At 55.9% G+C, this 14780-nt stretch overlaps 1 protein-coding gene across 2 annotated transcripts in view; it reads left to right on the top strand.

Annotated features, from left to right (window-relative positions):
• RFX7 (regulatory factor X7) overlaps positions 1-14396 on the top strand; it is a 110500-nt gene extending 96104 nt beyond the window's left edge. The window contains exons 8-10 of one of the 2 annotated variants that reach the window (XM_076075199.1): positions 4492-4736; positions 5919-6203; positions 7168-14396. In XM_076075199.1, the coding sequence (XP_075931314.1) occupies positions 4492-4736; positions 5919-6203; positions 7168-11004 (4367 nt within the window). In that variant the 3' untranslated portion in view covers positions 11005-14396. Of the gene's footprint in view, positions 1-4491; positions 4737-5915; positions 6204-7167 lie in introns of both variants that reach the window. The other variant, XM_032973780.2, reaches the window with a different exon arrangement.
• The last annotated feature ends 384 nt before the right edge of the window (positions 14397-14780 follow it).

Consider the following 14780-nt stretch of genomic DNA (forward strand, 5'->3'; position numbering starts at 1 on the left):
CATCTCCATCCTACCAGGCAAAGCCCACTGAGGTATTAACTTATTGTTCAGAAGCGACCTGGCCACAAATGATAGCTCAACAAAGTAGACCGTCATTTGGACATTTATAGCAGCGAAATAGTCGAAATAATCTCAATGAATGTTTCTAAAATGTGGAGGGGAAAACTGTAGGACCCGGATAAAAAGTCCACGCAACCACGGAGAGAGACATGCAAACTCCAAATATACAGCAGGCGTCAGGGTCGGGATCGAACCCCTGACCTCCTGCATACCAGGCTAAGTAGTTAACATCTCGCAAAGTGTTCATGATCCAAGTCGCCGTGAACAAAGTAAATCCGCCTCCCATGGAGTGTGGACATTGAAGCCAAGAAGCTGGTTCAGAAGATCGTTGCTGACTGCCAAAAACTAAATAAATAAATCCTCTGTGGTTTCTATACCAGCGTAAATATTTGGTGACATTTGAACTGATAGAGAATGTCAAATTCAGTCAATCGTATTAAGTATTTTAATTTCAGTGATACATTTGAACAATATCATGTTAAAAAACAGACAGTGTTCAAATTAGCTGTCAGAGAACATTTTAAAATGGTGTACTGAACATCCTGTAATTGTAAATGTTTTTTTTCCGATGAAGACGTCTGGTGTGCCACCACCCTCACCTTGTTAGGGCGCTATTCTTGGCTCCGCGTTGGCCGATCCCCGCTGAATTACCCCGCTAGCAATAGACTCCTAAAACAGGAACGTTCGATAATCCAATACCAATCAACGCCGCAACAGCAAACTATTTCACTGTCAACTAAAAGGGAAACTTCAGTATGAACATCCATGAGGGATTTTTCTACCAAATTGAGCATGGGTAAGTAACCATCTCTTGTTTATAGCCCAGAGCCAGTGGTGGATAAAGGACATTCCACATTTCTAAAGCAGGGACAACAGTGGACTTCAGTGGTATTCATCGAGTGATTAGAGGGGGGCTTAGTGGATATCACGCAAATAATTGTCGTCAACAGTTCTAACGCGTGCGTGCGTGTACCGTACACTTGAAATTCGAATGTGTTTTGCCTGTCCCAGACAAACTTTGCCCAAGCCGCAGGAACGCCAGCTGCTCGTTAACAATAGCGAATACAGCAACCGCCTCGGGTTAGTTCCCGGCCTGCCCCCACCCCTCGGCCCACTGAGGCCAAAGGTTAAAGGTTAAAGGTGACGTGTTCCTAATGATTTTAGAGTGACCACGCAGAGTGTGTGCCAGTGGGTTCCATGGGAGGGGGAGCGGTCACGTGAGTTCGACTCCTGCTCACGGTCATGGCTCGCGACGATTATCTGAACCGGTCCTGGGCCTCCCCTAGGTTGACTCGGCCTCAAATGAGTACTTGGTGCAGTGTGTGAGCATCGCTACGAGGGAGACAAAGGTGGCCGGGCGTGGTGTTGGCCACCCACCCTCTCGTGTGCTGTGCCGGCCTTCATATGTGTTCGCCAAAAGCACTTGCCCCAACAGTCGGCGAAGGCTACACGGGGGATCTTTGTGTGCCATTTGTTGATTTACTTTACACGTTACTAACTTGGCTGCTTTTAAATTCGTAAGAAAGGCAGCTCTGACGGCTCGAGCAACACGATGAGGGCTCTTTAATCAATTTCGCTCGCCGGATTGCAAAGTCCCCGCCCGCTCTGCTCAGCGGTGATTGGAGTGACGGTGGAACAATGAAGCGCTCCTGCAGCTCTGATTAACATGGCTACGTACGGTGCGAAAGAAGTTCAACGTGCGTACATACAGCCCACAGAATAACACTGCACCATCGACTCAACACCGCTCATTGACTCAACACTGCCCACAGACTAACACTGTGCCATAGACTCAACACCGCCCATAGACTCAACACTGGACCATAGACTCAACACCGCCCATAGACTCAACACTGCCATAGACTCAATACCGCCCATAGACTCAACACCGCCCATAGACTCAACACCGCCCATAGACTCAACACCGCCCATAGACTCAACACCGCCCATAGACTCAACACCGCCCATAGACTCAACACCGCCCTTAGACTCAACACCGCCCATAGACTCAACACCGCCCATAGACTCAACACTGCAACTCCGATTAGCAAAGTTGGCTGCGTACGGTGCCAAAGAAGTCCAACTTGAGTACGTGCGTACAAGCTGAGATGGGGTTTTCATCATGTGTTGGCGATTTTTTTGTTTGCAACCAATCATATCCAACTGACCACACCGATTCATCGTCGTGGGTTGCCGTGGAGCATTGTGGGTAAAAGGAAATATAGGCAGAGCTCTGTTCTGCTTTTCCAAATATTATTAATACAAATATTATTAAGTTAATCGGCTCATGGCTTTCCCCGCACAGTATTATCACGTACAATGGCACTTGTTTACGCACGCAAACTCTCCACCGGTTTCAACCTCCTGGGTCCTGTCACGTTGCGACGATATATATTCCCGCATATCGACTCATCGTTTGCACGACCTTTGTGATTCAGTGTCTTAATTTTCGAATCTGTAGTTCGCCACGATAAGTGAAAGTGAAATAAATGAAGGAGAAAAAAATGCGGATTTAACACGATGGCTTTGTGTTGTACAATCATTGTCGTGTCGAAGAGTCCATCAAAGTTTGTTCGCCGCAGAACAACCTTTGGAGTTTAACCTCACATGCGTGCGGAATGGCAGTTTCCAGTGATATTTTGTTTTTAAATCAAAATAAATCTCCCCGACTTGATAACAAATTCAGAATTTTTTAACCAAACATTTCGTGGTAAAAGTGCGAGATGCCACCCCGTGACTGTGAGCACCGTTCCCTTGCCCAGGGGATCTCTTGCCGAGCAGGGAGGCGACTCTCAGTGATCCTCCTCATCCCTCTTCCCTCCTCCTCCCTCATCATCCTCCCCCCTTCCTCCTCCTCCTAAGGTTTTTCCACTTGCTCATTTGCAATATTGACCATCGCGGCTGTGCTCGAACTAATGAAGTGACAAGCCCAGATTATATACTCGCAATGAGTTTTGTCGTGTAGTTATTGATGAATGGGCCGAGACCATCGACTCGCTCCATATAACGAGCTTGTTTAATCATTCGTCTGCCCGGGTTTAAACCCAGGCATGGCTGTGTGCACTGCCAAGGCCATTATTGAACCCCCTCCTGAGCCACCAAGCCAGCCCAGCTCCCTAAGTATTTGAAACGCATTCGTGCGGCACACAATGATCTATAAATTGGAGTCCATATCCTTGCAAATGGAGCAGCGTTACTGGGTGATGATGGAATTTGAATTGCCGTTGACGGGCATGATGATGCTGCTTAGGCTGTCCGCCCTTGCGATGAATGCAGCAGTGAATGATTTATTAGCGAGCGCGCATCCTTTTGGGCCCACGACAACTCCCCATCAGCTGGAGAATGATCGGACATGTGTGGGCCAAGACAAAATGTAAAAACCATAATCGCAAAAAAGGTCAGGCTGCTATCTAAATAAAACCACTGTGCAGATTGCAACAGTGGATGAACTGGCGTATGGTTCATTGCTTTAGAGCTGCCAAATAAAACAGCTACATGCTCGGGTTTCCAAGTTGGTGGCTATCACGTACATTGATGGTCAAAAGCTTTTCCCAAAGGCTCGGTGAGCACAGCAAACCCTTAATATTCGCTGGTTTTATAATCGCGTTTTTTGCGTATTCGCGACGCATTCTTTGCAGCGCCGTTTGAAATTCGCCTGGATTGTGTGTTGCTCAAATATTCGTACCGTGCTGTAGCGAGGCACGGGAGTGGCGTGGATCGTGAGAGCGTGAGAATTGTTCACGCGACTTTCGCCGCCCTCCCTCTCTCTCCGCTCCGCCTTCCACGCTCTTTACACGCGAGCGCTTGCATTCACAATGTTTTGGAATTACGCGCGGAGTTTACCAAATCGTTAACGTTCAAGTGACGGTGTCAGGGGCGAGTGTCGGGCTGGCAATTCAGTGTCGGGGACGAGCGTCGGGCGTGAGTGCCGTGGTCCGGGAGAGTAATGGAGATGGGGGGGGGTGGGTGTTGTGTTGAGGTGAATTTGAAAGACTGTATCATGCACGATCAATAGAGAGCGATTCAGCATCCTTTGCTACAATAACAAGGGTGGAAATATTGTACAATTAGTTAAACAAAGAGGGAGTTATGACGCAGGACTGCAACCCAATTTTTTTCCCATAAAATCTACTTCTTGTCGAATGTGGTTTTCGCCCAAAACGCCATTTGCCAGGAACGTAACCAAGGTTTTCCTGTATTCACTTCCGCGTTTGTGATGTACTGATTGTATGTATGTGTGTTGAACTTCTTTCGCACCCTACGTAGCCAACCGTGCTAATCGGAGGTGCGGGGGAAGGGCAACAAACTAAACACAAAAAGCAGTTATAGTTTGTTGTTCTTCCCCGCACGTCCGATTGAGTTGAACAGTTGCTGGAATAAGTTCTCTCTTCTTTCTCCGCATTTTTTGTTTCCGTGGGCCCTGCCAAGCAGGCCTCAAGCACTCCTCCCTGTGCCAGCCGTCGGCGTTCTTCAAGCCGTCCGATGGCTCCACGATCCAGCTGGGCGCCGTGCCCGGCGCTGGGCTGACTGTCGCGGCGGGAGGAGGAGGAGGTGGTGGTGGCAGTGCCGCCATCGGGAGCGACGCCAAGCAGCAGTTGCAGCGCAAGATTCAGCAGAACTCTCTCAAGCGGCAGCAGGAGCCTAAGCAGCAGCTGACTGTGACAAATGCATCGCTGGTAAGTAGCCTTGTGGCACTTACCCCGCACCTCCGATTAGCACGGCTGGCTACGTACGGTACAAAAGAAGGGGTTTTATCAGTCCACCCGTGACTTTGTCAAGTGTCTCAGTACCCTTGTGAAGATGCGACAGTTTAGTCCATTGTCCCTACATATATGGCAGGACCGTAATTGAATGGTTGTGTGCCTAGTAGAGTTGTTCATCGATTGTCGTGTGTTCAGTAATCGTTTTCGGAATCTATAGATTACAGAAATCATGGAATCGGTAGTTTGATTCGGTTTAATTGCAGCAATGATTGAACCGATTTTGGCACACGCGAGCGTTCAACCCGCACGTCCCCGCGCGTGCCACCCGGCAGCAGTCGTTAGTCACCAGCAGCACCGCGTGATACGTTCAAACAGCAGGCATAAACAAAGACAAATGTCCCCTGTATAGCCTTAACAGACCGTTGGGGCAAGTGCTATTAGCAAGCACCTAATGATGGCCGACACTACCACACGTGGGGGTGGGTGGCCAGCGCCTTGCTCGGCTGCCTTTTGTCTCCCCAGTGGCGATCTTTACACGTGGTACAAGGACCTCATTTGAGGCTGAGTCGACCTAGGTGGAAGCCAAAGACTGGTTCAGAAAATGGTCGTCGGTGAGCAGGAACCAAACTCGGGTCGCCGGGTTCATAGCGCAACGAGCTAACCGCTACACACAGGCTGGACTCAACCTTTTTTTTGCTTTTGCATAACGATAAAAAAAATACTGAAATTAACAACCATCGTGCCGAGTGATATAAATAATACAAAAATACAAAATATGCATTTGTGTAAGGTGCATTTCACCCTTGGGTCCCAATGCGCCCTGTGTATGGAAAGCAGGAAATAAACAGAACCCACAGGGTAAATGGCCAGAACTAGGGGGTGAAGGCCAGTTTAAAGAGGTGAATGTTCAAGACCGACTTGGACATATCTCCCGATTCTGATTGTTTTGCTTGCAAAGGCAGAGAGCGTTGCAGAGCTTGGGAGCCGCACTGGAAAAAGGCCGATCACCCCAGGAAATGGTTCCTTGACCTCGGAGAACTTAAGAGGAATGGGCGATTTGAACATCTCGCGGACCTCGCTGGAGATTAAAACGTTATCCAGTTCCTGTGATAAACATTGTGGAGCATAAGCACTGCCACTGCGTGTCGACAGAAGGTGGGCGGTGGTAGTGGTGGTGGCGGCGGCGTGGGGGCACAGCCCAGGACGAGGACCCCGCAGGTGACCGCCGCGGTGGCCCAGCCCGCGCCGGCGGCGGCGGTGCCGGCCGGGCACGCGGCCGGCACCGCAGAGACCTCGCTGGCGGCGAAGGGGCGGCCTCCGCCGGGCGACGTTGGCGTGCGCGCCACCTGCGGCGTCGTCAACAACGCCACCTGCGCCAGCCCGATGATGCTGTCGCCGTCCATCAACTTCGTGCTCACCGCCATCCCCAATAACTTCCAGGTGACGCTCGGGGGAGCGCGTCGCACCCGCCGCCCTTTATGGGGAGGGTGGGGGTCACGAGGGCAGGGCGCCAGAGTGGCCGGGTCGGGCTGGTGGGCGCCAAACCCACAGCACCCCAGCACTGTGGGTTTGTGGTGTTGGCGACGTGGTTTAAAGGTGTCGGGGCTAAAGTGTTAGGATCTGTCTTCTTTGGTTCTTTCGGTAAAGTCACGTAGAATGAGAATAAAATAATAAATTGATAAAATAAAATAACACAATAATATTCTCACGACGTTTCGGCCACAACACAAGCGGCCTTCATCAGGTGAAGGGAGCGAGACTGTCTGGTAGGACAGCTTAGGCTCCTGTTAGGATCTGGTCGGCTAGTTCGGTTCAGGCGAGGGATAAGCTGCGGGTACGCCTGGGCTAGGGTTAGGCTACGGTGTGCTCCCATCTCCATCGTGGTATATTACTCTCTCCTGTAGCCGCGTATATGGGCTTTCCGCTATTGGTGCTGCAAGGTGATGGAACGTGAAGATGATCCAAAGTGTACTAAAATAGGCCACGTGCGTTCAGGCCAATGAAAACAATGCAACTGTTGAACGCTAAAATGTAAGGCCCGTTCGTTGTTGGTGGGTTGATTTAAGTGCTGTGTTATCCCCACGCATCTGTTAAGCACGTGGTCACAAGGTGAATTTTGATGTACCTATGCATATTGATGCAAAAACGCCATGTTGAGTGGAAACCCAAGGGTCATGATGACCAGCACTGGCACTGAACTATACAAGCTCTTTTATCAGAAGCGACCTGGCCATCACAAATAAATAACTCAACAAAGTCCTTGAACCCATCCCCAAGCTGTGTTCTCCTATCCCCGAAGCTCACTCTCATCTCTCCACTCCTTTTCCCCAACCTCCCTGCCCTAAACCCCACAACCATCCCACATCCCACACCCCCTACCCCGCCCCCGATCTGCCTGCTGCAGGTAAAGTCCACCAAGTCTCTCGTGCCTCCGCAGAGCCCGGTCCACACTCCCGAAGCGAAGCGCCTTCCCCAGAACGTGCAGGTGGTCGCACAGCACATGCAGCTCGTCCAGCAGCAGCAGCAACAGCAGCAGCAGCAGCAGCAAAATAACGGCGGCAACGGCGGCACCAACGGCGCCGGCAGCAACGGCAGCGTGACGCCGTCCATCCTGTCGAGCAGCCCGATCGGAGACCGCCTGGGCAAACCGCGATACCCGCAGATCCTTCCCAAGCCGCTGGCGCCGGCGGGCTCGTCGGGCGGCTCCATTCAGATCAGCACGTCCACGACGGCCGTCATCCTGACGCGCAGCAGCCCCGTCAAGCCGCTGGTGGTGTCCTCGGCGTGCGGCGCCGCGGCCTTCTCGTCGTCGTCGTCGTCTCTGTCGTCGTGTTCCTCGTCCTCCTCCTCGTCCCCGTGCGTCGCCGCCTCCGTCGCCGCTTCGGCGCAGTCGCCCAAGCCGAACCACGGCGGCACGGCGCAGCAGCAGCAGCAGCAGCAAATCGGCATCGTCAACATGATCGTGACGGCGGCGGCGGCGGTGGCGGCGCAGGGCAAGGCGCACACCGGCAACGCGCTCCGCATCGTGGAGTGCTCGGCCGGCGTTGGCGGCAGGGCCGAGGGCGCGTCCGGCTCCAGCTCGGCTCCGTGCTCGCGTGCCGCCACGCCCGGCGCGCCGAGGCCGGCGGAGGCGAATCGCGACGGCCCCTCGCCCGGCGGCGCCGAGCAGAAGCGCACGCTCGTGCCGCGGCCGGCGTCGCGGGCGCTGCCCGCCTGGGCGGAGAGGGACAAGGCGTCGGCCGGCGTCGCCGCCGCCTCCCCCGTTGAGGAGGAGCGGCGGGGGGCCGTGGGACAGCCCAACGGGCCCCTGGCGGGCCGGCCCCCATCGACCGGCGCCAAGAAGCAGTGCGGCGGAGCCGTGCGCAGGTCGCCCACGGTGAAGGCGACGGCCCGGAGGAGCGCGCCGAAGAGTCCGCGCAAGCGCCTCACGGAGCCGATGAACTTACAGCAGCAGGCGTCGCCGGTCAAGCGAGCCATGCGCGCGTGGGCCGCGCCCGCGGACGGCGGCAGCGGCGGCACGGCACAGGATGGTGCAGACATCCCCGTGGCCAACAACGCCAGCGCACCCGCTGCCGCCGCTGCCGCCGCTGCCGCCGCTGCTGCAGCCACCACCTGCCCCTCGCCCAGCGTAGCGCCGGGTGGCGGCACTGGCGGCAGCGGCGGCGGCAGAGCGGCCGTGCCGTTGGCGGTCTCCGTGTCGCAGCAGGACGACGCGTCTCGCGGCGAGGCGGCCGGCGCGGGGAACCTGAAGCGAGAGTCCGCGGAGGCGCCGTCGCCGCCGCCGTCGCAGCCCAAGGTGCAGAAGGTGCTGTCGCCGGAGCCTGCGCCGGCCGCTTCGGCGCAGCCCTGCAGCCCGGCCCGGGACGAGAACCTCCGGCTGGCCGAGCCGCACGACCAAACGGCGGCGGCCGCGGCGGCGGCGGCGGCGCTGCTGGCGGCCGTCGCGTCGCGCAGCGCGTCGAGCAAGCTGTTCGAGACGCAGGCCGGCGCGGCGGGAGGAGCGTACGGGGGGGGCGGCTGGCCTTACCCGCACGGCGACGACGACGACGACAAGACGCGCGACAGCATCGTCGAGGAGCTGGTCGAGCTGGAGGAGCAGATGGCGCTGTCGAGCGCCGCGTCGCTCGCCTTCGGCGGCGCGGCGACGCCGTACGGCACGGGCGCCAGCACCACGCCGTGCCCGACCCCGACGCCCACGCCCACGCCGTCGCTCACGCCCACCCAGGAGCTGGTGTCGCTGCTGCAGGGGGCCGGCGCCGTCGGGACGCCGTGCTCGCGGCCCGGCTCGCGCATGCTGGTGGGGACGCCCGTGGAGGGGCCGGCCGCGATGGGCGGCGGCTGCGGCGGCGGCGGGGGGGGCGGCAGCGGCCACTCGAGCAGCTGCGGGGGTAGCGTGCCGCCCAGCCCCGTGGACGGCCGCCACTCCTTCATGTTCACGCCCATCAACTCCGGCGCCGGCGTCTACCCCAACGGCGGCGGCGGTGGCGGCGGCGCCGGCGCGGCGTCGAGCGGCGTCCCCAAGCCAATGCAGCGGCCCACGGCCACGCACGCCAGCCTGCCGTGGCTCAGCAAGCCTGAGGCTGGCGGCGGCGGCGGCGGCGTGGCCCAGGGCCTGCTGGCGACGGACGGAGACGGCGCCAACATCCTGCCGAGCTACCAGGAGTCTCTGGACAACAAGTTCAGCAAGTCGCACGCGTTCGGCGTCCCAGGGATGTCGTCGGGAGCGCCGGCGCAGCGACAGTACCCCTGCGGCCAGGAGCCGATGTCGGAAGCGCATTTCTCCCTCTTGCACCACCAACAACAACAACAGCAGCAGCAGCAGCAGCAGCTGCACCGGCAGCTGCGGCCGTCGACAATGGTGCTGACCAACGGCGGCGGCGGGCGTGGCGCGAGCGGCACGAGCGCCAACCTGCACGAGTCGTTCGCCGTACCGGCGCCGCTCGACGGCAAGGGCTCGGCCGGCGGCGGCAACTGCTCCCTGCTCTACCGCTGCCAGCACAGTCCCGCGGCGCAGCGGCAGAGGAACCTGAGCGGCAGCCTGGGGCCCGTGCGAACCCGGCCCAGGCCCGGCGCGGCGGGTGGGGGGGCGCCCCTCGCGGCCCTCTTCAACCCGGAGGTGCACGCGGCGTTCGCGGACCGCGGGGCGGCCGGCGGCACGGGCGGCGGGGACGGCCCGGCCGGGGCGGCGGCGGGCCCCGGCCAGGCCGGACGCAGCCACTCGGTGCCTCTGTCGGTCATGATGCAGACGCCCTTCTCCGCGACGTGCAGCAAGCACACGCCGACGTCGCGCAAGATCGAGAACGTGCTGCTCAGCAAGCTGGAGGGGGCCGGCGGAGACGCAGGCCGTGGCATCGGCATCAACAGCCTCCCGTCCAACTACAGCGCGCGGCGCAATCTCACGCAGATGCTCGAGACGCCGCCGCCGCTGCTGCAGCACCAGCACCAACAGCACCAACAGCACCAGCAGCAGCACCAACAGCAGCAGCAGCACCAACAGCAGCAGCAGCCTGTCGTGCTGAGTCCTGGCCCCAGTCCCCACAGCCCCAGCCCGGTCGCCTTCAAATTTCAGGAGCACGGTCACCACCACCACCACCAGCATCACCATCTGCAACATCTGCTTCAACAGCGGCAGCAGCAACAGCTGCAGGGATTTTATCAGATGGGAGGCGGCGGACAGTGTCATGGGGTCACTGAGCAGAACTTGGCCGCCGCGCTTACCCCGACGCCGACGCCCACCCCCACCACCGGCTTCACCGCGACCGACGACGATGATCACGTCGCGGCCCCGGCATTCGCCGACTTCGTGTCGTCCCTTCAGGCCGATCCGGACGGGCAAGCGGAGCCGGACGGGCAAGCGGAGCCGGCCGCGGCGTGCGCCGAGATGTACGGCGGCGGCGGCGGCGGCGGCGGCGGCGGCAGCGACCCGGAGCGCGGCGTCGCCGACGGCGGCGGGAACGGCGACGGAAGCGACGACGGCGCGGCCAAAGCCGGAGCCGACTTCGTGACGGGCCTCGGCGGCATCGCCGACCTGGGCTCGAACCTGTTCTTCGAGCAGTGCAAGGCGAACTGCGCGGACGCGCCCGACGGCGAGACGACGATGGTCGACATCAACGACCCGATCTTCCAGGAGCTGTGCCTGGATCCCGGCGACGCCCTGAGCCCCGCCACGACGCAGGCAGTGGCCGCCTCGTCCTACGAGTGGATGGACGGCAAGACTCAGACTAGCATCGGCAGCATGTGACTTGCGGGGGCGAGGGGGTGCGGCGATGCCGTCGGGATGAGGAGGAGGAGGTTGTGTTGTCGTTGATCGTTGTTGGTTGTGGCGGGGGTGGGGGGCGGCGAGGTTGGGACACCTCCACAGCAAGAGGGAGGCACCGTCCAAGACGAATTTTTAAATGCCCCCCTCCCCGAAGGCTTTGTTGCGCCAATACTGCACATTGAGCGTTTGTGTTGTCAGTTTAACTGCTGTCATTTGATGTATTTTACCTAGGGGTACAGACAGACTTGCTGAGTTTTTAGGAGTTGGAATACCGATTGGGATTTTGGTCAGTTTAGGGTTTCTTTTTTTTTAATTCAGTTGAAGTTGTTTTTACGTTTTGGTTTTTCTTGTGTCTGTACGCGAGAGGAAAGTCGACCGGTCCAGAACGAAAAACTAAACTCGCACATACGGTCGGAGAATCGCTGATGTCCGTACGCACAGTGGGCCGCGTCACACGGTGTTTAGCATCCAAATTTACACAGAGAGCGGTGCACTTGTGAAACTATTAGCTTTGAATATCGGTGAATTCAACATTAGTTGCAGGCAACAATCTGGCATTTCTTCATTAATGTTAAATGTCCGTGGCACCATTTGCTGCAACTCTCCCTCGTCAGTCGGTTTAACACGCAGGCTTCACTTCACCCATTGTGCAAGGCACGTTCTCGGGAGAGAAGGGAGTCCTATCTAGGAGTAATTCATCGATCTTTATGAACACTCTTTGATGTCCAAGGAAATTGCAGTGCAAAGAGAGAGAGAGAGAAAACAAACGAGGCGTGTCGATGCCCACGTTCAGCTTTGCTCTCATCCCAATCTGATCCAGCAACGTGACCTCCGGAATAGTGGACGGCCATCCGGACGGTGAAGGCACGATTCTGCGACACGCACTTCTTTGCGCGTCGTAAACATCGGACGCGTCTTTTTTCATTTGGTGGAAGGGCACTCCACATCTCTCACCCGTTGCGCATTGTTAACCTGTTGGGCTTGGCCTGCAAACCTGGCTGGCCGGGTAGACGATGTGGGAGGGGTGAGATCGTGGCCGGGCCAGGTTATGCGCTGTCCACTGTGTTGGGGGGGAAGTTGTGAACCCTGTTGTGTAACGTCATTTTCGAAAATGAAGGCCCGTCGTGTTCTTTCAGATGTTTTGCATCTAATTCCATATCTTGAATCACGCGTTTCAAAAAAAAAAAAGAATATTGGTGCCCGTTTAACGTCGGATAGCCACAGGCATCTCCCCCGTCTTAAGTGGGACGTTCGTAACGAATCTCACCTGGTGAGGTAACGGACGAACAGTCGTTATTGCTGTCCGTAAAGGCTCGAACAACAAGGATGTGGTGTTAGTGAACCTGTGCACTGCATTCCCGCACGACACGAGTGCCTCCTGAAGTAAACGAAACAGCGAGAAAAACCTGCAAGAGCCACCATGGGCCACAGCTCCACGGCTGACTCCTGTAACTCAGCTGGCCATTTACAGACCTCGACTCCAATCTTCCCCTATTGTCCGAATCCGATAATAATTATAGCCGATTTAACTCGTAACGACACACTCCCCCGTTAATTTCCATTTTTAAGACGTCCATCGCCCTCCCATTCCCCCCCCCCCCCCTGTATGCGTGGTGAGATTGTGTTGTACACATCAACTGATAAACACAGCTTTTATATAGAGTAGGTTTTTAATTATGGTTTGGATTACGTGTATTATCATTTGTCAGGAAAAGCACAGCAGCAGCGGCAGCAGCCACGACTGCTGCTCGTAACGGAAAGCTCGCTGGGCGGCGGCCGCGTGTGGCCTGGCGTGGCACGAGGCCTTCCGGTGAACGTGGAGCCTCTTGGTGTCTTGGATGTTTGTTGTGCGAGTCCGGGGCTTTGGGCCACGTTGAGGGCAGTGACGAAGGAGGAGGAGGGGGTGGCGGCATTGCAGCCTTCGTGCCAGCTGATCGGAAGCTGAGCCGTTCGTCCTTCGAGTAAACGTTCCCACGGGGGCCGCAGCTGGCGACTGGCATTTGATGCTTGAGGCGTCCATCTTAAATCGTTTGTACATTTCAGTCGGTGGGACGATGTAAGATGGCCTTCCCCCCCCACCCACACAGCGGTGTTATTATCTGCCACCTGTACGGAAAATAACTGCGATTCCACCCTAGAAGAACGATAATACATCTCGTGGCGGCTCAAGTGAATAGAGCATTGGGCCCGACCCTCCTTTCCGTCCACAGATGTGACCCAAAGCCCCCCCCCCCCCTCCCCGTCTCCTGCAACCGTGTTTGACCTTGATGCTCCCACAGCTTAAAAAACTCAGTCGCTACTGGCAACGAAAACACATTTTTTTAATGTTTTGTTTCTTTTATATAATATAAAGTGTCTCAGTACTTTTTTTTTTAATCTCCTTAGAGTTTAATAATCGTGACCTTGTTTTGTTTTTCATGTTAAACGTGAAATTTGCATACGGCAAAAAAATCATTATTTTGCACTAGTCATCTTTGTAATTTGCCAAACGAAAAATGTTGCCATCGAGTTTTGTGTTGTTAGGTCACCGTGTACAGACTACTCTCCGTAGGTGTCACTTGGTGTTGTCGGGACACACCTGGCCGCTAACGCTGCAACGTTCACGGGCAGAAAATGCATTTCCAGGTGCTTCGCGTGAATTTGACCCTCTCTCTCTCCAACCTTTGAATTCAAGTGCAGCCGTTTCTAAATCTCATTTTTTAGAAAGTCGGGAGACATTTCGAGTGAAATTATCCAGCCTGAGACTGACCACTTCCATCGCTCTGACGGTGGTCCTGTGGATATATCATGCTGACAAATTCGCTTCTCCTCAAAAACCAGCGCGCACCTTGTGTTCAGATTTCAAGCGCTTTGAAGTCAATTTTTTTTACATTAAAAAAAATATATATACTAAACTGTCGAGGCGTTTTTTATTTGTTTAAGTGGCATTTGTGGCAGCAGCGGCGGCGGCACAAGTTAAACGTCATTGTCAATGATGCAAGCTGCAGGCGTACGAATATCAATTGTTAGCTGTCGTGTAGAGTTGGGTTGATAAAACACAGACATCTCGTGATAGACCCGCACATGTTCCACTTAGCAGCATCGTGCGTTAACTTTCATCGCCGTTAGCAGTTTGGCGTGGGAGCCACAGTTTCCCCAGGTCCCAAGAATGCCCTGTCATTTTTAACAGGGCATTGTGTACAAAATGCACCACGGGCTCCAGAGTGAGTGATACAAAGAAAAGACCCCGTTGCAATATTTGCAAGTCTGGTTTTCTATTTTTTTGTTGTTGTTGTTGTTGTCTTTCCCGGAGTCATTAGTGCAACCTTGACCCGTAAAATGTAACAGCGGCTGTACTCAATCAATAAACGAGACGGTTTATCCTGCATAAATAAGTTTGAAATCAACTTCATTTATGTATAAATATGACCGAACTCAAGGCAGTTGGGCTGCTGAAGATGAGGCTCTTCAAGCAACAACAACCCAGTGTGCTAGAACTCCTCTTATTTGCGGATGGCTTGCGGACATCCGTGAATAACGACGAGAATTTGCATTGTAAAGGGGGGGGGGGGGTGGGGGGGAGGCCGCCTTCTGTCGCATCGCACCACGACCATTTCGGTGTCCTGCTGCAGCCCAGCCCAAGGGGACCCCCCTCCCCAGTGGCAGCTGCCTCTACGCAGCGCAATGCGTACGCAGCAACGGCCTGCAAATGGGCACGAGCCTGCTGGTAGTGGGTGATGTTGCCACGCGCTATTACCCGATTTAAAGTAACTTAACGA

This window comes from Petromyzon marinus, chromosome 52, assembly GCF_048934315.1.
Source record: "Petromyzon marinus isolate PM22_M1 ecotype Great Lakes invasive population chromosome 52, UKy_Petmar_22M1.pri1.0, whole genome shotgun sequence".
In the NCBI taxonomy this organism is placed as follows: domain Eukaryota; kingdom Metazoa; phylum Chordata; class Hyperoartia; order Petromyzontiformes; family Petromyzontidae; genus Petromyzon; species Petromyzon marinus.